General features: G+C 42.2%; 1 protein-coding gene across 9 annotated transcripts in view; it reads left to right on the forward strand.

Annotated features, from left to right (window-relative positions):
• Positions 1–20,784, forward strand: part of ep400 (E1A binding protein p400) — a 29,507-nt gene extending 8,723 nt beyond the window's left edge. For 2 of the 9 annotated variants that reach the window (XM_019862765.1, XM_019862772.1), the window contains 41 exons: positions 107–190; positions 831–941; positions 1,292–1,482; positions 1,554–1,731; positions 1,825–1,961; positions 2,043–2,212; positions 2,355–2,529; positions 2,649–2,785; positions 3,154–3,340; positions 3,611–3,780; positions 3,874–4,055; positions 5,360–5,524; positions 5,855–6,010; positions 6,138–6,193; positions 6,292–6,581; positions 6,803–7,005; positions 7,585–7,754; positions 8,116–8,312; positions 8,420–8,531; positions 8,670–8,963; positions 9,048–9,122; positions 12,470–12,604; positions 12,695–12,739; positions 12,896–13,049; positions 14,096–14,331; positions 14,440–14,613; positions 14,690–14,737; positions 14,840–14,976; positions 15,120–15,176; positions 15,260–15,338; positions 15,553–15,711; positions 15,806–15,851; positions 15,931–16,037; positions 16,112–16,313; positions 16,570–16,694; positions 16,805–17,044; positions 18,680–18,854; positions 18,959–19,110; positions 19,341–19,502; positions 19,589–19,669; positions 20,230–20,784. In XM_019862765.1, coding sequence (XP_019718324.1) covers positions 107–190; positions 831–941; positions 1,292–1,482; positions 1,554–1,731; positions 1,825–1,961; positions 2,043–2,212; positions 2,355–2,529; positions 2,649–2,785; positions 3,154–3,340; positions 3,611–3,780; positions 3,874–4,055; positions 5,360–5,524; positions 5,855–6,010; positions 6,138–6,193; positions 6,292–6,581; positions 6,803–7,005; positions 7,585–7,754; positions 8,116–8,312; positions 8,420–8,531; positions 8,670–8,963; positions 9,048–9,122; positions 12,470–12,604; positions 12,695–12,739; positions 12,896–13,049; positions 14,096–14,331; positions 14,440–14,613; positions 14,690–14,737; positions 14,840–14,976; positions 15,120–15,176; positions 15,260–15,338; positions 15,553–15,711; positions 15,806–15,851; positions 15,931–16,037; positions 16,112–16,313; positions 16,570–16,694; positions 16,805–17,044; positions 18,680–18,854; positions 18,959–19,110; positions 19,341–19,502; positions 19,589–19,669; positions 20,230–20,520 — 6,245 coding nt within the window. In that variant the 3' untranslated portion in view covers positions 20,521–20,784. The remainder of the gene's footprint in view (positions 1–106; positions 191–830; positions 942–1,291; positions 1,483–1,553; positions 1,732–1,824; positions 1,962–2,042; positions 2,213–2,354; positions 2,530–2,648; positions 2,786–3,153; positions 3,341–3,610; positions 3,781–3,873; positions 4,056–5,359; positions 5,525–5,854; positions 6,011–6,137; positions 6,194–6,291; positions 6,582–6,802; positions 7,006–7,584; positions 7,755–8,115; positions 8,313–8,419; positions 8,532–8,669; positions 8,964–9,047; positions 9,123–12,469; positions 12,605–12,694; positions 12,740–12,895; positions 13,050–14,095; positions 14,332–14,439; positions 14,614–14,689; positions 14,738–14,839; positions 14,977–15,119; positions 15,177–15,259; positions 15,339–15,552; positions 15,712–15,805; positions 15,852–15,930; positions 16,038–16,111; positions 16,314–16,569; positions 16,695–16,804; positions 17,045–18,679; positions 18,855–18,958; positions 19,111–19,340; positions 19,503–19,588; positions 19,670–20,229) is intronic. The other 7 variants (XM_019862767.1, XM_019862770.1, XM_019862771.1 and 4 more) reach the window with 7 other exon arrangements.
• Positions 20,785–22,078: the final 1,294 nt, after the last annotated feature.

Genomic DNA, 22,078 nt, shown 5'->3' on the forward strand with positions numbered 1-22,078 from the left:
ATATATATATATATATTATTTTAAAAAGCTTTTAAGTTAGATTGTGCTGTGAAATGCAAAATTCATAAAGTCAAATTACAGAGTGCCTGTTTTTTGTGTGTTTTAGATGAAGAGAGCACAATAGAGGAACAAGAGGATCTGGAGGGAGCAGCTGATTACAAAGCAGAGTTGGTTGAGCTTGCGAAAGATGGTATTACTCTCTGCTTCTCTGGCCAGAATTCCCCCTAACCCACCCACAGCATTAGACTTCACATTAACTGTACAAGCTATTATCATAGTGTGTTGTCCCACACTAAACTGTAAAGCATAAATTTGGGAATGGAACACATGGTCTGAAGCTGAGGAAATTTAGCCATTGAGTCTAGAATGTGTACATGTTGGTGTTAATATTAGTGTCTATCAAATTTCGTGCACTGTACAAGGCTCCCACAATATGACATTTCTAAGCCAACTCATTTTTATGTTGCAAGTACAACCCATTCTAATTCCATGGTGCCTTCACCTAATTTACAATATCTTCAGAATACATGCAAATGCTTGGCTGATTTTTTTACTGTTGCAAACCAAAACATCAGAGGTCTGTGTGTGTTTGTGTGTGCGCGTGTGTGTGCGCACAGCACAATTTTTCGTAATTCAGAAACACTCCAAAAATGTTTTTGTATCTTTTAGTGGACTGGACCGTATCATTGGCATTTTCAGTCACATTAATGTATTTAAATCTGAGTTAGGAGCATTGTCACGAAATTACTTAAACTTGGATTTCAAGGTGCCACTTTGTATCAAAGTTCTATATTTATTACGGTTATGCTTTTTTTGTTATTTGTTCTTAGCTGAATTGCCTCTGGATGCTTTGAGGAAGCAATATGCCGGTGCCTACGCTTATGGCTTTGAGTGGCCTCAGCCAAGTCCTCAAAGTAATCAGGATGATGAAGAGACTGAAGGTACCAGTATGCTGATTTTTGTTGTTGTTGTTTTATTGTTTTTGTTCAGTATGTTTTACACATGTGGACAAAATTGTTCAAGAAAAACACACAATGTTCATTGAAATTACTTGGAAACTGATGTGACGAGAGTTTGCCACAATTTATAATGACAAGGCACAAAGCTGATGTGAGAATCTTTTGTAGCGATGAGAAAAAAAGAATATATTTTTTAAAATGCTGATCTTCTTACAGTTCAAAGGTATTTCATAGACCATTTTGAGTTATTCTTTTTGTAACAGAGCGTACCAACTATTTTATGCAGGTAAATTTGTCCTTCCCCCCTCAGTGATATTGTTCTTAATTTTCAGCAATAATGTGCCCTGCGAGCAGTCCACCTGAGGCAGTGCTCATAGACTCTCTTCTCATTGTGGACCAATTTTGTGGTCCCGACAAGACCTCTTCTCACAATTCTGAGGGGAAACCTGCCAGAGACATATCTGAAGTGGCTGCTGCAACAGAGCTCCTTCTGCCGAAGGGTACCCTCAAGGCCACTTCGTCGGTAAGACTCATAGGCAGATGAAGGAATCATTTCTCATGTTTTTCATTGTTGTAATTGTTTTATTTTACTAGACTCATAGTCCTGCACCATTTTTACTACATGGCTCACTGCGAAAATATCAGCAAATCGGTGTTGACTGGATGGTAAAACTGTACAAGAAGCACCTCAATGGTATCCTCGCTGATGAAACGGGCCTTGGCAAAACTGTACAAACAGTTGCTTACATGGCACACTTAGCTGGCCAAGAGGGTATGTTTCTGCTTCTATTGTTGTTATATATATGTTTTCAGGACATGTTTGTATGATGTAGTAAATGTCATTCGTTTTTTTCCCCCCCAACAGGTGTTTGGGGGCCTCATCTCATTGTGGTTAGGACATGTAAATTGCTCAACTGGGAAGTGGAGTTCAAGCGCTGGTGTCCTGGCCTTAAAATCCTCCTGTATTTGGGAACTGAGAGGGAGCGTAAAGTTCAGAGAATGGTTGGTGTTTTTGTGGTAACGAAAACTATATAATCACTTTATGAAGAAACGTCATATCATCTGGTCTGATTTGAACTCCAGAGGTGGCGCGAAGCAAACAGCTTCCATGTATGTGTGACATCGTACAAGCTGATGATGAAGGACCGCAGACATTTTCTGAGGCAAAAGTGGAGACACCTGGTTCTGGATGAGGTGCAGCTCATCAAAAATATGACTGAAAAACATTGGGAAACCATATTTGCACTCCAAAGGTGAATTTACTGATCAGCATTATTTTTCTGATAATCTCATTTGGAGATTTTGATACTCTTTCACAAACACTTGACTCTTTTAAATGATTTTGTAAGACACAGTGTTGCAAGTACTTTATTTATTTTTCAATGCATTTTACAGTGAGCAGCGGATCCTCCTCATCAATACACCACTACAGAATACTCTAAAGGAGCTATGGACTATGATCCACTTCCTCATGCCAGGAATCACCAGGCCCTACTCTGACTTCCCTGTTAAGGCAGGCACTGACCAGAATCAGGACTACTATCACAAACTTGTAATTCGCCTGCACAGGGTTGGTATACTACGACGAACAATAACTCTACAGCTAAACAGTTCTACATACTGTTTTGGATTTATTGAGCAAATATGTAAAGGTGCGTAAACGTAAAATCCAATTCATCTTACTGCTAGATGATTCAGCCTTTCATTCTGAGGCGCTCCAAAAGGGAAGTGGAGAAGCAGTTGCCAAAAAAGTATGAGCACATCTTGAAGTGCCGCCTCTCCAGCAGACAGAAGAGCATGTATGAGGATATCCTTACTCAACCCGGGTGAGATTTTCTCCCGTTGAACCTCAAGGAAGTAGCACGAACACTTTAATTCACACATAACATTTCATGTGGTTTTTAAGAAGATTTTCAGCACTGCTATAGCAGAAGACAGAAAAAAAATCATCATCACCAAAGACCCTTTTTTATTTATTTATTTATTTATTTATTTATTTTTAAATAAAGCTAATTGGAGCTGTTATTATCCCCCCAAGTATAGAACTTTAAAAGTTTTGATTTTGATTTTCTGCAATGACCACAATAAATTTCCTTCATTATCATCTCTTAATTGGACTATAACTTAGGCAGCTGGAAACTGTAGGAACCTATGTTGGTAAATGAACTTGTCCGTTGTTTGGTTGTGTTTTTAGATCCCAGGAAGCCCTTAAGACTGGTCATTTCGTCAGTGTGCTTCAGGTCTTGATGCAGTTGCAACGTGTGTGTAACCACCCTGATTTGGTTGTACCTCGAGAGACAAGCAGCTCCTACTTCTGCGCTCCTCTGCCATATGATAGCCCATCACTCATATTGGAAGCAATGCAGAATGACTCCAGCAAAGTATACAATTTTGTCATTTGTACTCACAATATCATAACTTTTCCCCGGCTTTTCTAGTTAGTAAGGCAAATCAAAGAGCCGTTCATGCCATAGTTTAATTCATTGGGATCTCAGCTATAATCTTTAGAAATAATGCTAAAATCCTGTTCCTTTTTTTCTACAGTGCATAACTTTATGAATAATTTAAATCGTGATATTCCATACAATATGATGTGATGTGGCACTCGTAATTATTTTCTTCTGCTCTCGTCCTTGACTTTATCATTTTAGGATACAAACCTGTCCCTGTTTGACTTGATCAGTAATGAGAATCGGCTGACTCGGTATCAGACTGAAGAAGCAATACCCAAACTAAAGGTCACACAACAGCTTATCGAGGAGATTTACAGTGGTCCTGAACAACCGCCACATCCCAAGCCATGCCCAATAAAACCGATGAGGTTTGAAAGGACATTTTTTGTTTTCTTTAATATAATGCGAGTATTACATCAAGACTTGTCTCATCATGATGTTGTAATGTCTTTCCAAATTAGATTATTCCAGCCAGTGCAATATGGGACGAAGCCAGAAGGGCGGCTAGTTGCCATCACAAGTGCAGTAGGACAGAATCCTCAAACAAGCTTTTCTACTCCAACCAACTCTGTTTCCACAACTAACTCAGCCCAGATAAGGGGAAAGTCCCCCATCACCACTGTAGCTTCTACAGCAACTCAAGGTAAGTAACACACTAAGAATTCACTCTAAGCAGTACAATCAACCTTATAAACATGCATATACAGTGATACCTCCGCTGACGAACGCTTTAGATCACGAACTTTTCGCCTCAAGAACATTAAATTTGCGAGCATATTGTCTCTGCTGACGCACTAGTTTTCGGCAGACGAACCAAACCACGCTGACGCACGCTCACGGCGTCCCAGTTCGTCACCTCCTTTCTTTGAGTGCGGACGTGGTTTGTGTTTGATCGACATTTTGGACCATATTGAGTGTACTTTTGCTATTATGGGACCGAAAAAGACCCCACCTCAAGCTAGTGTTAAGCCTAAGAAGACATTAAAGAAAATTACGATCGAGCAGAAGAAGGAGATCAAAAAAAAAAAAAACACAAACGAGGTGTGCGTTTGTGTGACTTAGCGTCCCAGTACCAGTACGCTAAGTCTACAATTGCTACCATCCTTAAGATGGAAAGGATAAAGAGTCTCCTTCTAAGAAGCAAAGAAGAGAAGCCCCACCGGAGGTTGAGTTACCTTCAGTCCTTATGGAAGGTGACGCTCCTTCCTAACAGTAACTCCCTCCCTCCGTCCCTCCCTCCCACCCTCCTTCCTCCTCCCACCCTCCCTCCTCCTCCCACTCCATTCCATCAAGCCATCAACTACCATCACAAAGGTAAATAAAACGACTTTATTTATACAGTACAGTTTATGTTCGTGAACTGAGGTATCACTGTACTTAGAGTTCACTTTGAAAAATGTACTGTCAGCCATGCATGCCATTTGGTTCCTGATGTTAAAACAGCCACAAAGGGGGAAACTGTATTTCGGTGACCGGTATCGGGCACCCTTACCAGAACCCAATATATTGAAATGAGGCCGGCATGAGTATAATACTGCTACCTGGTATCTATATTCACCCATCCATAACCCATGATTTAATAAAGTAATCTTTTAAATCTTTACTCAGACTGGGATAGCTTGGATTTGTCTGCTTTGTGTTCTGCCCTGGTGTCCATCACTGATTTTTTTTTATTTTTTTTTGTATACAGAGCAGGGTTCACTTTTATTTGTAGTATGTACGTATTTTGAAGTCCAAGTAGAGCAACTATGCTTAAATTTTGATTTCTTCCACTTTCAAAAATATGTTTCTCTGATCAAAAGCTGTAAAAATGAGGCGGGACTAGTGCTTGTAGCAGCAGCTACACTCTTTTTGCACTAATCATCCCACCTTTTTTCCTGCCCAGTATTTCTGAAGTTCATTTTCATATCTTTTATTTTGTTTTTATATTGTTCCTTCTCGTTAAAGGTGGGGATGCAGTGAAAATTGCCCAGCTTGCCAACATAGCTGGCAGTCAGAATCGTATCTCCCAGCCAGAGACTCCTGTCACTCTGCAATTTCAAGGCAACAAGTTTACGTTATCCCCCAGTCAACTCCGCCAGCTCACCACTGGACAGCCTTTGCAGCTCCAAGGTACACTTCTTAATATAATATATCCCCAGGTATCACTCTGAAACTTTTAATTTGTGCTGGCCTGTTGTTGTTTTTGTTTCCAAAGTTGTGTGCTAAGATACATTCATGTAGCTTATTAACAGTATAACACTCGAGCACGGTCATCACAAACTGATGTTCCTCGTACTTCAGAGCCAATTTGCTGAAAAGATCATTTTACTTCATGCATTTGCTTCAGCCTGAACACGTTTGCATCGTTTCCCTCTCCATAATAACAGCCTTTTTTCTCACTTAAAAATGTGGTTAAATCAGCACCCATTGTAATTGCTTCTTTATATATCATGATTTTAGGAAACATTCTACAAATTGTGTCAGCTCCTGGGCAGCAAATCATCAGGCCCCAGGGTTCTATGGTTATGCAATCGATGGCACAAGCTATCCCTAACTCCAATGCCTCCTCAGCTTCACCCAGTGCACTTCATCCAGCTCTGCCAACAGTCCAGCAAGGTGACACATCCATTAGCATTCCATATCATCCATCTTGTTTTGCAAATCAGATTTTACCACAGCGATTAGCAGTAGCATGCGACTTCGAAGTACGTGTCCTTCAGCTCATACAGTATATTTGGACTAGGTGTGACAACAAATGCCACAGCAACCTCCAACAAGCTCACTACTGCTGCCTCACAGGTATTTACATTACTTCAGAGATTGGTGGAGGAATAACAATTCATGGCAAAAGTTTTGTAATCTAAACATTTTGTGGCCTTGTTTACAATTTCCTTCAGGAGTCTTCTGAAGAAAAGACCCAGCAGGCAAAGCAGCGGTTGAGCCTCCTCTTTGACGCAAATGAACGTCGCTGCAGCCGTCGGGTTTTGTATGGGTCAGACTTGTTGCAGGCATGCACTGTGAGCTCAGAGCCTGGTCACTCTGCTCTAACTGCTGGAGGATGGATGTGGGTGGGTCGAGAGAGTTGCGTGAGGACCCAGAACACCTGTGTGGCAACCACCTCTGCACTGCAGTCTACCCTGCTCTCTGTTGAGGACCGGATGCAGGCTACCAACAGTCTTGCCAAAGGGTGCTTACTGTTTTACCTCGCTGTTAAAGCTTGAGTGCATAAGAACAATTTTAGGAGCCTTTTTTGGGGTGTTATTTCATTGATGGCTTGTCGTTCAACCCCTATTTAAAACAGTTAAATGTGGTCACAGTTGAAATTATATTTTGTTTATGATTTCCAATCATGCATTTATCTGTCACATTGATCCAAGTTTGAGAGATTCTCCTCTTGTCTTCTTGTAGGCTGGTATGTGTGGTGCCGACAGCTGTTGCGCCTCCTCCTAGGTTGTATGCAGCCAATCCTCCCATCCTCTACACCATTAAACAGAAGTTACTCCACAGTCAGCTGCAGGAATCTTTTGCTCCCCATACTTGTGAGATGCACCACTTGGTCGCGAGGCATCATTTCTGTTCTCCGGATCGTCAGCTAATGCAGATGGATTCAGGTTGGTTGGGTTCTCTTCCTGCCTGTTGTTACATATACATACTGATGGGGTTCAATTTTCTCCATCGGACGCTGTGCATACACCGACAAAAGACCTCCCTCATGGCGACAGAATTCCGTCATTTGGAAAAATTAAGAAGAAAAAAAATAGGCATGTGCACTTTGACAGTGAAGTTCTTCCATATGCGCAGTTACATCCACGGTTGTTGTTGCACCTTGTCACAATAAAGCTGACTTGACAGCTGGAATATGTAGAGACACAGCGAACACAACTTTTGTTTCAAATATAGAGGAGTGTCCCATCTATGAGTAATTAAAACGGAAGTCCACATCTTTAGCCTGGAAAGGATTCAGTGTTTGAAAAGACTGACATCAGTCAAAAAAAACATTGCAAGATGTGGCCGCAAAACGGTCGCTTTGAAGAGCAGTTTTCCGATACTCATGTTCCAACAAGACCCATTACGAGATGTGAACGAGCTGTTGTTCAAAAATGCTGTCTATCGATAATAGTTATGTGAAGCATGTGCAGATTTACAGTATTTTTTGTAGAATATTAACCATGGATGTTTTTCATCAAAAGGCAAGCTAGAAGCCCTGGCCATTCTGCTGCAGAAGCTTAGGTCAGACAATCGCCGTGTCCTCATCTTCACTCAGATGGCGAAGATGCTTGACATCCTGGAGGCATTCCTCGATTATAGGCAGCTCACTTACGTGCGAGTGGATGAAAGCTACAGTCCAGACGAACGACAGGTAGAAAAGTTGTTGTGATTGACAACACATCTCATAACATTTGTTTTGTAATTTCAGTGAGACATTGCTGTTCCTTTTAGAAATTGAGACCTCATGACAATACAACGGCGAAAGATGCTGTCATAGATTGTAGTGGATTGTTTCGTGGTTGTTACTTCCCCGTCTAACACCAGGACCTCGCAGTGACAGTGCAGAGTTCTGGCTCAAGGGGATATATTATTGTGCACTATTCCCTCCCTGTTGGACTCCGTTCCTTTCAGGGCCCAAAGTTGTTGTGCACATCAATATAGTTAAAACCCTGGACCATGACTGCTGTCGAAGGCTTCTTTTTTTTTCCACTCACATGTTGGTTTCCTTGCAGGAGACCATCAGGACCTTTAACAGGAACAGGCAGATTTTCTGCAGCATCCTGACAAACCTCTGCTGTTCTTCAGTCGGAACGATGCTTGATGCAGATGCCATCATTTTCTATGACACAGACCTAAATCCTAGCATGGATGCCCGCACCCAAGAATGGTGTGACAAAATTGGACGTGCGAAGGATATACACATTTACAGGTGATATTTTCATTGCAAACTCACCAGTTCCTGTTTTACATAAAATTGTTTACGTTCACAAGATGAACAATTTGGGAATTTACTAAGGTTTTCCCATGTTTGCCCAGGTTGGAGAGTGGAAACTCGATTGAGGAGAAACTATTGAAGAATGGAACCAAGGACCTTATCAGAGAGGTGGCTGCCCAGGGCACTGATTATACTCTTGCTTTCCTCACACAAGTAAGATAAGCTCATCCTTATTTTGTCCTTGAGTGTCAGAATAATGTTGTGGTTTGTTTTTTGTTTTTGTTTTGTTTTGCAAAATCCATACCTATTAGATTACGCATGCGAAATGACTTTTGTCTGGTCTAATTCTAGCGAACAATCCAGGATTTGTTTGAGGTGGAAGCGGGCTCAGGGGAAAAGGTTGAGGAGTTTGTTGTCCTTCATCAGGAGCCATCAGCCTCTGAGACCATCTCTCCAAAAGTGGCTCGACCCTACATCCAAGCTCTCCATAGCATTAACTTGGAGGATTCACCAGTAGCAGAAGATGTGAATGTTGAGGAGACAGCAATTTCCACCGGCAACCAGTGTGAAATGGCTGATGAGTCAGAGAGCCAAACTAACGAAGAGTCTTCTGAGATTGAGGAATTGAATGCAGTTATGGAACAGGTACATTCATTGTACAAACAGTGAGACTCAATTTTAATATTGTGTTTCCGTCATAAGTTTTTATTTCTGTATTCTTTCAAACAGCTCACACCAATTGAAAGATATGCTCTGAACTACCTGGAGTACCTTCATATCAGTGACGATGAAACCGCTCTCAAGGTAAATAAGAGTAATCCAAAATTGTATGGCCTAATGGTCACCTGTTATACAAATAAAATATGGTCTAATGGTGGAAGTAGAGCTGGCATTTCAAATCATGAAAAACTGTGTCCGACTTTAAATGCATGTGCGTAAACATTTAATTCGACTGTGTAAGCGAGGTAAACACTAGCCTACAATTTGATTGGAAACCACATTCCTCTCTGTGCACTTGTATTGATAGAATATTAGAGCCTGTTTTCAGTGCACACTCCATTCTGTTTGACAGTCTTATACGGAAGGAAGCAAAAGGGAGGGTATTATATTTGAAAAAAAGTGGTATTAAGGCTTTTTCACACTGCATTTAGCAGAGATGAAAGTCCTCCGGATTTTCCCGGAATTCCGGGTTTTTCAAATTTTTATGAAAATTTCTCCGGAGAATTGAGGAAAATTTGCATAATCCGGATATTTGTTGACAACATTGAACGAAGACGCGTTTGAGTTCGTTGTATTGCTTTCACGAGCGTAGCCATATTGAGGTACTAACACTAGTAACAGTAAAGAGATTTTTGTTTGTGTAATAACGACAGAAGACATGATGGCGTTTGACTAATGGTTTAGTAGAACGAATGGCAACTCGCAACAACAGTAGCAAGCGTCATTTTGCCTCTTGGGTTATACCATCTCAACTAGAACGTGGGGGATAGTCCCCAAACAATTTTCGTCTCTTTATAAACACACCTGCTAAACCCCAGTGGAACGAATAAAAGACGCCGTCAACAAGACAGTTGTCGTAAAATATATATTTGGCCAAAAAGGGAAAAACACAGATTGGCAGAAAATCGTGTCCGTCCGACTTCGAGTGTCGTCTCGGCTAACTTAGCTTTGCTGTTGTCGTGTGTGACGTCATTTGCGTCGGCGCTGATTGGTTGAAATCAAAAGACGCGCTTGCGTACATGTTCGCGCTGAAACACGCACAGCGGAGAGCAGCGGACTATCTACTGCTGAGACAGTGAGGCACGCTTAGCTTGAGTGGAGTTGCCACAACAGTAATACCTTCGCCTCGCATTCTCATGGCCTCGCCATATCTTGGAGATTTCGAAATTCCGGCCCGAACGGAAGCCACAAAGGGTACACGTGTGCACTCAAAAGGAAGATTAATCATTGAATAGAAAAGTCCACTTTCATCTCTGATTTAGCGACAGGCTGCGCGGCAGTAACAAACCCATTCATTGTCTGTGTGGCGCAAGCACGACGTGTCCTCAAACTGAAAGATCTTCAATTTTTGAGAGCGGTGTTGCCGTGACGTCACAATGTTGCGTCTGTGATGTGACACGCATGCCCCCAAAGCACAACTTTGATTGACGTAGACCAAAAGAAAGATTTCATGTGACGCAGTGATTATCCAACTGTAGTGGCTCATTTTTACCATCTCAGATCACCAGAGTAGCATGGCAGAGAAGGTAGAAATATTTTGGAGGTATGAGGCATTGCTCCTCGATCGCCTCGTTTCATGGAGACATCTACTAAAGATGACGTCACCTCATTGCTGCACGTAATGAATGAACTGTCCACAAACGCCCACTTTGTGTCATGCTTCAAATGGGATTAAATTAATGTCAAATATAGACCCATTCCCATTTTGTTAACAAAGATGACACAATCAGGATGCTGCTGGCGCAGAAATAACGGCAGGGTTTGTTAATTTTTACATAAGCCGAGTTAAGTATTGTGAAAATTACTCTTAAAAACCAACCTTGCCAGATGGAAAGCAACGTTCCGATCCTTTATGGAATTACAGAGTGCGAAGTAGATGTTAGAAAGTGGCCTGATGTCCAGCGGTCAGATGGATATTCATCTTTATTTAGTAGAGAAGCCTACTAGTGTTTGCAGTAGAGAAAATCTGCAAGCCCTCTTGGGCCATCGTCAGCAGAAGGGAGAACTACACTCACAGCTTACTCTGTTTGCATGGCAGGGTGAGTAATGTAGCCAGCTAGTCTGTTAGTTTCTTTTGTTGCTTGTTATATTACATAAAAGGGAACTGAGAATCGGGTCAAATTGTTGTGATGATGATCTCGATGGGATGTGCTGAGGTGTTCAAGGATGCCCAGGGGAAAATGGCGAAGGTAGACATTGCGAACAATAAGGCAGTTGACTTAAAAGAGGGCGCAAGTGTGCACCAAAGCTCATCATAGGTAAATAAGTTAACTACCAGTTACTAGCTGGCACTAATAGCAAACACCTTGACATTAATCCACATTTCCTGACCACTTATTCAACATTTCTAAACATAGTGGTTAAATTAAATAAAATGGCCAGGATAACCGATATGAAATGGGCACAACAAACGTGGGCATTCCTGACTGTATCCTCGGTTCATTCTGTGCGCTTAATAGCTTGCAGTCACATGCTCCTTGGGTGTTTCTGAAATGATCTGTTTCCTCGTGGAATTGAGAAAAAAGTTAACTCCTTTCTTCTCCAATTCATACACCCGTACACACAGCAGCAAGGATTATTGATTATTGTTGGAAACCATTCAAAGTGTATCACTCCACACACACACACACACACACACACACACACACACACACACACATAAAGCCCACATTTCATACTAAGGGGCTCTATTTTCATACACAACGCTTCTGCGGCGGGGTACAAATGGAGGCGGATCAGGGCTTGGACAATTTTGGTTATATTGAGTGTCGTGTGATCCAGTAATCTCAATAGAGAACACCATTCACAAAGGTTCTTTTCCACCACTGATCTCGAAACAAGTCCTCTGAGACATAAATCTCACATGATCACACACAATCTACATGGTCGGATGTGTTGCGCCGATAATTCCTGAGTGTCTTAGAAAGGATCGTGCCTCCTGGGGAACCCACCTCTCTACAAAAACCATCGGCTTGGACGTGCTTGCTTCTCTTTGAAGTCACTTCCGTGTTCCTCAGGCAGTGCGCTTCTTTGATTTGCTAAATTCTATTCGTCACACAGATGCTGGCTTTCCCCAAACTAAGATTTTTGGCTGTAAATATGATAGTTGACTCGAGCCATTTTTGGACCCTGTTATCCGGACAAATGCACATCTAACGCACCTAAGACCAGAAGATCGTCTGATAAAACATTAGACAGTCTGCAGTTTTGTCATACTTGTTTAGCAAGGGGCAAGATCCAGACTAAACGGCGACTGTCTTTTTTGTGCACCGGGTTTTACCAAGGAACAACTGACAACCTCCTTGTTACAAAAGTTAAAGAAGCATCTTTGCTACCTAGTGGTGTGGAGGTGGACATAGTTGGAAGAAAGATCAAATTATGTCTAGTGCTTGTGAACATACCGAGTGACTCATTTGTGACATTTGGCTCAGGAGCGATTGGAGTGTTCTAAGAGAGGCTGGGAGCTGCAGCAGCTGCAGAAACTGAAAGAGGAGGAGCAGGATCAGCATCTGATGGAGGCAGCTGAAGAGCTTTTCACCTACACAAGAGAAGATGCTTACAACATGGTGGGTGATCATTGAATCTTACTTTTCACAACCTGTTTTTACAACCTATGTTTAACACTATTGTCAAACCTTTTTTTACATTTTTATTAGGAGTATGTGTTCACTGCTGAGGATGGGCACACCGAAATCATGCCGGTAAGAGATGATAATTTATGTAGGAGGTTTTTGTGGTGTTGTTTTTTTCAACAATTAAGATGCCTTTTTTTTTTAAGAGGGCATATGCTGCCCCCTCACACCACCCCTGGGATTCTCTTCATTTGTACTTTTTTTTTTCTTGTGATCACAACATAGGTTTGGACTCCACCCACACCACCACAGGATGACAATGATATTTATATAGACTCCGTAATGTGTCTGATGTATGACACCACCCCCATTCCTGAGGCCAAACTTCCTCCTATCTACATCCGCAAGGAGCACAAGAGACTGAAACTGGACCCCTCAGGTACTGGTCCCTGTAAACATGCTACTCTCTGCAGCTTTATTCAACACTACATAGAGTGTGAGACACTGAAGACAACATTTTATTTGATTTAAGGTGCGCGTACCCAAACATCAACAAGTGTCGTTTGTGTCTCACCGAACAGTTGACTTGTATAACATCAAAAGTCTACAGAACTACTACTGTTCAAATATCGTTTTATTGGGCGGGGGGGTCCCACCCCAAAAATCATTTGGAAATTTTTTTACCACCGTTGTGACATCAAACTATAAAACTCAAATGATTTTTTTTTTTCCTTTTGTGTTTTTCTTCAACTGGAACTGGGGCTGTCGAACAATATTTATGAACAACTCAAAATAGAAGTCAGTGTTGGCACAAAACCTCCAGGAAAAGCCTACTAGTGCAACTGAACTTATTTGGGTTAGTCAGAGACCATTTAAAGGGTGGCATTTGTGTGCAGGCGCCCATTTAACGTCAAGTCAAGTCAACTTTATTGCCAAATGTGCTACATGTGCAACATACAGCACAGATGAAATTACATTCCTCAGGAGAGAGTGGGGCCACTGCGGGTGCCCACGCCACCATCAAAAGAACAGTTAACATAAAATGACAAAATAATACAACACAACTCATAAGACACAGACAATCGTCCAATTTTAACCACTTTTTCTGCATACACTTTGTTGTTTGAAGCAGTTACAGATGAAAGAGGAGCGAATCAAAGTGTTCTTTAACCAGTGAATCAAAGACATCATGCTGAAAATGCACACACGTCTGCTACAAGCATATACACATGAATTTGAATGTGATTGGTTAGTTATGAACACAGCCACATCCTCCTTCCTCTCTCAAAGATAAAAAAAAATCAGTTGATTTGTACAGATTAAAGGTCACCTTAATGGTGGAAAAGATTTTGAAATGAATAACTGCAGAATAAATTAGTGAAGAAGCTTCACAGATCAAATTTGCCCCAGCTTCTCTGCAGCATTTTGATGCCTTCTTTCACCACTAAATTGTACCCTGTCAAACAAACCTTTTTTTTTTTTCAGCAGCAGCTAGGAAGAAGAAGAAGGGCCATGGGGAAACAGTAATTCCCCCACGCTCCCTTTTCGAAAAAGCCAGCATGCTGAAGGTTCGCAGAGAAGGGAAAGACCAGAAAAAGAACTTTTCTCTCAAGCAGCAGGCACCCTTCGCCAAGCCTCTGCCCTCACTGGTTAAACCCGCCATGGAGGCTGGTCAGGACAACCCCGAGTGGCTCATCAGTGAAGACTGGGCTCTGCTTCAGGTACTTGCTCCACTAACCTCTTTCCTGAGGAAATGTCTCGTGCAAACTTGGTGAAAGACAGTGAAGTTTTATGCTTATTCAAACGCCAACACTAATTGTTTGTTGCAGGCTGTAAAACAACTACTCGAGTTGCCCCTGAATCTGACGATTGTGTCTCCTGCACACACGCCCAACTGGGATTTGGTTAGCGATGTTGTGAACTCCTGCAGTCGCATCTATCGCTCTCCCAAGCAGTGTCGTAACCGCTACGAGAACGTCATCATTCCCAGAGAAGAGGGCAAGGTAGTCCTGTCAGGTCAACTGTACGATCAAACTACCTTGTGTCATTTTCTAACAAAAATCTGTAACCATTTTTCAGTTGATGTATGAGGCAAACCCGAAGAAGAAAACAAAGAGCATCTACAAGGTGCGTGCTATATCCTTTTTTTTCTTTTTTCTTTTTATGCTCTTGATTTATTAGGTTCACTAAACTTGTTTTTTTGTGTGGTGTGCGTCTTTTCACACTTAGTCTAAGAACAGCCGTCCTCTAAGGACCTGTCAGATCTACACACAAGATGACAACGCCACTCAAATTCAGCTCTACAATAGCCGCTTTGAGCTCATGAAAATTATCGCGAGCAAGAGGAGCCCGCCCATCAAGCCTCTGTGAGTACAGCTTCTTTCAAATTAACTTAAGGAATGTATGATTAAATATGCGGAGGAAAGGCATTTTGTTTCACATATTTTTCCATTGCAGTGTTGATTGAAATCTTTGAATGTACAGGTATTAAAATTCACTTCGCTTACAGGCTAGGCATGAATCCATTCCAGAAGAATCCCAAACATGCTTCTGTTTTGGCAGAAAGGTAGGCTTTCTGTTGCAATATATCTTCTAACATCTGAATGTAACAAGACAGCGCAAAATGTAAGAATCATTTGTTTCAAACAGTGGGATAAGCTACGACAAGCCCCTTCCCCCCATTCAGGTGGCATCTCAACGTGCCGAGAGGATCGCCAAAGAAAAAAAGGTAATTGTCCGGATTATTGATAGACAAAGGAAGACTTTCCATACTTGATGATTTGTAGGGCTGCAACAACAAAATGATTATTTTGTTCAATCATAAATGTATTACTTCAAGGGCTCTGTTATATGCAGCAACCACTGTCAAATTGGAAAAAAAAAGTAAATTTTTTAAATTAAGGGGTGCAAATTATTCTTACCCGTTTCATTGATGAATCAAGGCTCAGCAGCTGGCACAGCAGCAGCAGCAGGCCGGAGCTCCCCAAGGCCAGACTACACCCAGCCAGACCCAGACCCCTGCTGCTGCCCAGGCTCAGGCTCAGGTCCCACAGGCTGCCACAGTGACTGGAGCTGCTGCAGTTCCTAATGCAGCTGTTCTGGTGAGACTCAATTCATGAAGCCTCCTTCACAATTGGCCCCTTGGGTAAGATCCAAAACGTGCAGCTGTCTTTACATACCTGTCAACTTTTTCAGGCTGGAGCCTTCAAAAATGCCACAGCCGGCACAACCATCCAGGCTGGTGTGTAGACACTTGATTCACCGAAAGAGCATTTGGCATTTCCCATAGTTGATTTCTTGCTCTTGTTCTGGTCTTGCAGCCGCTGTTGGGGGAAATGTGATTGTGAACACGGTTGCTGGAGTGCCTCCAAGCCCCTTCCAAGCCAACAAACGTCTGGCATCTCCAGTCATACCAAGCACCCTGTCTGTGAGTCATGATGATGACACAAACGTCACACTGTAGAAAAAGATGTCCTAATATGAGCCGTGCTTGTTGTTCAGCCTGCTGGTCCAGCCGGCGGAGCACAGGTGGTCCACGCACAACAAAGAGCCGTTACAGCTGCTGCCCCTGCTGAAGTGGTTGCCATAGCTACAGGACAGGGAGTTCGTGCAGTTACTCCAGTAACCGCATCTGCTGTAGTTTCAACCACTCTGAGCCCAGTCCAAGCTCAGACTCGCCCACTTGTCACTCAAGTCACACCAGGTAATGAAGTGGATTCAGAATCACATGTTTTAACCCTTCCGGTAAGGCTGGGAAATTAATAGACTTCATCAGTTTATTGCAGAGAGTGATTTTAATCGATTTTTTTGCATCTTTCGTAGTTCGTAGTAGTGTTTCTTCGCTGTACTGTTTGCACGAATGACATTGCTGCAAACTCATTATCTGGGGACAATGTAGATTTGTGGAAAAATAAGCCCTCCCTTCTTTGACTGATCTTAAAGTGCTGTACTCTTCCAAGCTGCAGGAATGCAGCTTGCACAAGGAAAAGCTCTCACCCCGGCTCACCTGCAGATGCTTCGGCAACAACAGCTTCAACAGCAGCAGGCTGGCTCTCCTCAGATCAAAGCTGTAAGCAAACCCCAGGTAAAACATAACGAAAAAATAAAAAATGTTTTGTTTTTGTTAAGATTGCTGTGACATGTATGAAAATAATAGAGGGTTTGCGATTTCACGATAAGGCTTTGTGTTGACAGGAGTTATTGAAGATGCACAAACATAAGTTGCAGCTCCAGCAGCAACAGCAGCAACAGCAAGTTGCTGCAGCTGTCGCGGCAGCCGCAGCTCAGGGACAACAAGCTGCAGGTGCCCAGCAGGCCCACGTGCAGCCGACGCAAGCGGCTCAAGCGAGTCCTCAGCTAGCAACAGTGGCGGCGCCAAGACCTGGTTCTGTTTTGACCGGCACCACAGTGACCAACCTCCAGGTGGCCAGACTGGTAAATGTTTCTTATTCTATGTGGAGTTAGGCAATATAACCATTGCACTAGATTTAGTAGAAAGGTCATTTCCGTCTGTAATCTATCTATCATTACATTTCTCTCATCACCGCTAGAGGAACGCTGTCATTTCCTTTCCCCCAATAAATAATTTCCTTGCGTGATTGGTATTTCTTTTTTTTTCCATTGGATTTATTTGGTAGCTGGATATTTGTATTTTATTTTGTTTTTGTAAAGATCATTTCCATTTTATTGTGTGGTCTGTATAGAACATGGATTTAATAAGAAATGAAGAAAAGATCCCAGAAAATGTTGATTAATGTTTCGCAATCTTCAAGAAAAATACTATATCGGGATATACCGGTAGATCATTATAGGGATGTAAAATTCCCTGTATTGGTATGTCATTTTTTTTGTCCATATTGCACACTTTTAGTCAAACTAGCGACAAAACCAACTCTTGAGCTCTGTCATCCGCAGGGATACATATCATCTGATGATGCAAATTTCCCCAGTGTGGGACAAATAAAGGTTAATTTATCTTATCTGATGATTTCATGATACTGAAACACAAAGTCGTAAGACAAAAGTACTTTGATACAGCCGCAGTCTCTTCTGCTTTAACTGTCAAGTCAGTTAACTCAACAATAATGTCCATTTCTCAGCAGGCCTTCCAGTCAGAAAAATGTCATGAAAATCACATTCAGAGTTGATCCTTTGATGCTGGCATAAAGTGTGTGTGTCACTTTGGCAGCTTGTGTCATTTTGCATTATGCTGTGCATGTGATTATTCTCATTCATTCAGGTCATCTTATTCGTTCAGACATGGTTAGGACGGCTCCAGCCTAACTAAAGCTTATTGTCGCATGAACTGATGGAATCTGCTCCGATTAGAGGCCAAACATCTAAAACAACCAGTACAATTTCAGTTGCGGGCAATACGATGACCAGGGAACACGCATATTTCCCAAATGTACGGCCTATTTTTAACCCCAAAATGCTTTCATTCTTTTAATGCTGCTTTTTGCAGGGGATAGAAAATCCTCAAATCATTTTTGCAAAGCAACCTCCCAACACCTTTAAAAGGGATTAGTAATGATGTACAGAGGCCAGGAAAGTACTTAAAGGGGAACTCAAGTTAAAAATGTTCTTTGCAGTAATAAGTTCTGTCCCCCCAATTAGTCGGAGAGAAAAAGCAAATGACATTTTAGACTTGATTTCACCTTTAAAACTGAGATCATTATTTGTTTTGTCACAGCAAAACTTAATCCATTAGAGGGCAGAATCATTTGCTTCCTTTAAATAAGGATTCAGTTAACCCTCTTAAAGGAAATGGTTCATTGTTGGTTCTCCACATGGACCGTCGTGGTTGGTGTTGAGTCATTGTTTGTGAAGATTGTCCTTAGTTTTCCCAACCTTTGTCCTTGATTTGTTTAGATTTACTCAGTCTTTCCTGTCCAACTTCGATCCTGGGGGCGGTTTTGCCGAAGTTTGGTAGTGCCTCACTGTGTTGCTCAATATCTTATCTTCCATTCCTATTGATTGTATTTGGTAAATGATGTAACATGAGTACCTTCGCATGGAACACGCTCGCACACACGAACGTGACATCACGCATTCTATCTGTTGTCGCAGACCCGAGTACCCACCCAGGGTCAGATTCAGGCCCAGGCAGGCCAGACGGCCCAGATGACCCTCACTAAGCCTCCTGTTGTCTCCGTACCGGCTGTGGTGTCATCTGCTGGGGTCACCACGCTGCCGGTCACTGTCGCTGGCATCAGTGTGGCCATTGGCCAAGCCCAGAAAACAGGTATGTCTCCAAAATGCTTTCTAAGACTCAGGACGCTGTCGGCCTATTATGCTTGCAATCTGTCACCCACCGGCTTCTAAATCCATTTTTCTCTCCTTGGTCAGGTGGTCCCGTGCTGACACCGTCCTTCCCACAGATGCAGGTGCAGCAGCTGCTTCAGATGCAGAAGCAGCAGCAGGCGGCCGTTCAGGCAGCCCAGCAGAAGGCAGGGCAGCCACAACAAGGACAGGCCACGGTGCAGCAGAAGGTAAACAAGGTCTGCATCAATTAAGCAACGCAGATTCTGCTGATACAGTTCTTTGCGTCTGCGTGAGGTAGTGCTTGCAAACGATTTTCATTTGTTGCCTGACCAAGTTTTTCCCTTGAGTTGAAATGACTTATCTTTGTCTATTTTTTTTTTTTAATCACAGAAAATCTAGCATTTGAGCAGGGGTGTGTAGACTTCTCATATCCAATGCATACCTTTGCTTATGGCAATTTCCTTAGATCGGGACGCAGCAGGTTACGGTGCAGGCTGCCCAGCCCACCCAACAGCAACAAAAGGTGACCTACACTACCACCACCCAACTTCAACCTGGGATCAAGCCCCAGTTCTTTACCACATCCATTGCCCAAACCCAGAAACCTACAGGACCTCAGCAAATCCAGGTACTTCAGGTTAACGTGTGAACAACCTTTTGGGTATTTTTGTCCTTTATGTGGTTTTCACGTTTGACGTTGTTATTATTTTGGAGCAGGTGGCAAAGCTTCCACAAATAGTGCAGCAGCCGCCCACTGTGGCTAACATTCAGCAAATTGTGTCTTCGCCACAGCAGGTAAGGTGCCTCATTCAAGATGGCGTCTGCGTGAGTGTGAGTGTGAGTGAGTGAGTGAGTTAAAATGAGTATGTTAGAGCGAGTGTGTATGTTAGAGCAAGGCAATGAGTGAGAGAATGAGTTGGATGTCTGCGTCCGTCTATGTTAGAACAAGCGGGCGTGAGTATGTTAATAGTGGGCGAATGTAAGTGCGTGTGATAGAGCAAGTGAGATTGAGTAAGTACGTGTATTGGAGAGAGCGTTAGCGTTTGTGTGTGTGTGTGTGTGTGTGTGTGTGTGTGTGTGTGTGTGTGTGTGTGTGTGTGTGTGTGTGTGTGTGTGCGTGTGTGTGTGTGTGTGTGTTTGTTTGTTTGTTTGCGCAACGGTGTGTGCTTGTTTGTTAGCGCGCGTGTGTGAGTTAGTGTATTTGTGTTTAAAACCATACAAGGCATGTGGCCTGGATTGAACCGAATAAGCAAACGTGTGTGTCTGAGAGCTCAAGTTTGTTTGTGTAAAAGCGCAGGCAGGTGTAGGTGCAGGAGTGCAGTGTATAAGCATGCGTCTTCCTTCATCCATCTCAGATCCAAACGCAGCCTCAAACCGTAACGCTGACCACATCAGCGCCCGCCCAGGTGCAGATGATTCCGGCTGGCACCACCACAGCTCAAGTTGTTCAACAGAAGCTGATACAACAGCAGGTGGTCACTGCGGCCGCCTCGCCGCAGATCCAGACGCCACCCGCCCACAGCCCCGCCCAGCAAGAATCCTCTGCGCCCCAGCCCGTTCAGTCCCAACAGCCTACCAAAGGTCAAGCTCGCCAGGGAGGCATAAGGGCCAAACCACCTGCCAAGCCCAGCGGGGGAAGCAGTTAGGGGGCGAGTGAAATCAATCCAAGTATTTCCCCTTAGTGCAGACGGATTGCATTAATCATCTTTTGCGGAGCTCCACCCATAACAACCGTATATACACAATCCTGTCTGTCGGGATATGTGTTCCAATATTTAAATATCATTTTGTTTGGAATATTTAAATAGCATTTTGTGTGGAAGTCCAACCTGGCGCGATTCAAACTTCTTTGTTCATGTGTTGAAATTCTAAATGTTTGAATACAAAGAGAAAAATAACCCTGCTAAAAATGAACCCAAGAACTTCATCTCAAGCGCAACGCACTCATTGTCTGGCCTTCAGCCTGACCAAGAGACCCTACCGAACATTTGAGGTGTATTGATTTGGGGTTGTTCAATATGTGTATTCTTAAATAGTCCCTTGCATGTCAAATTCCTTTGTCGTGTTTAGATACTGAATGGAGAGTAGTGCACGTTCCTTCAGTTATTAGTTTGTTTTTTTATTCCAACAAATACACTGTAAACATGTATGTTAGTACTTTGGGTTTCGTCATGAATCCTTTTTTTTTTAAATTGATGTCAAAGAAAATGTAAATATCAGTGAAAAAGAAACATTTGTACTTGTAAAGTAGTTGTGTTTTCATTGTTTTTTCCAGCCTAATTGTAATAAAGTGCTTTGTTTTTATACACATACATCTTTTTTTTTTTTTTTTTTTTTAATTTCTGGTTTTTTATTAAATCCATTGTAAGTGCCAGGAAGTCTTGTGAGTTTTTACACCGGCTGTCGCCATGAGATCAAAATACATGTACAGTAATCTTAATTGGCCAAGTTTGTAAAAATCAAACAAACCACCAAAAAACAATGAATTTCTCGGGTGGTTTGAGCCACACAAGTACAGTTCCAAGCAACTGTAACCCAAAGATCATCGAAGACATACACAGTAAGTACAAAGAGTCTTAACATAAAAAGGGTACCATTTGTGCAGTAGTACCGAACGTTGACAGCTTTGCAAGGGATGCGTAGAGTCATCGAGCAAAATTAAGTGACCAATATTGCAGTAACTATACTGGGGAGCACAATTCTTGGAGAGTTACAGTATGTATAATAGCTCTTTGTAGTTCATTTTTGGTTGTGGAATCCAAAACGGATGTATTTTTCTCGATCACGTCAAGTTTTTGAGTTGTAGAAGCCCTGTTTTCTTTTTAAAAAATAAAATGTTCATGTATGTCACTACAACAATGAGATGGATGTTACCCATCAGTGGCTAATGTTAATACCGGTAATACAGCAAACCCAATTCTAATGAAGGTGGAATGTTGTGTTAAACATAAATACAAACAGAATACAATGATTTGCAAATCATGTTCAACATATATTTAATTGAATACACCACAAAGACATATTTAATGTTCAAACTGATCGACTTATTTTTATTTTTTTATTTTTGCAAATATCTTTAACCTTAACTTTAATTTTTTGACTGCAACACGATCTAAAAAAAATCTGTGACAGGGTCATGTTTACTCTACCGAGGTGTTACATCACATTTTCTATCGACAACAGTCAATAAACATTTGGGAACTG

This window comes from Hippocampus comes, unplaced genomic scaffold, assembly GCF_001891065.2.
Source record: "Hippocampus comes isolate QL1 unplaced genomic scaffold, H_comes_QL1_v1.1 scaffold147, whole genome shotgun sequence".
Lineage (NCBI taxonomy): Eukaryota > Metazoa > Chordata > Actinopteri > Syngnathiformes > Syngnathidae > Hippocampus > Hippocampus comes.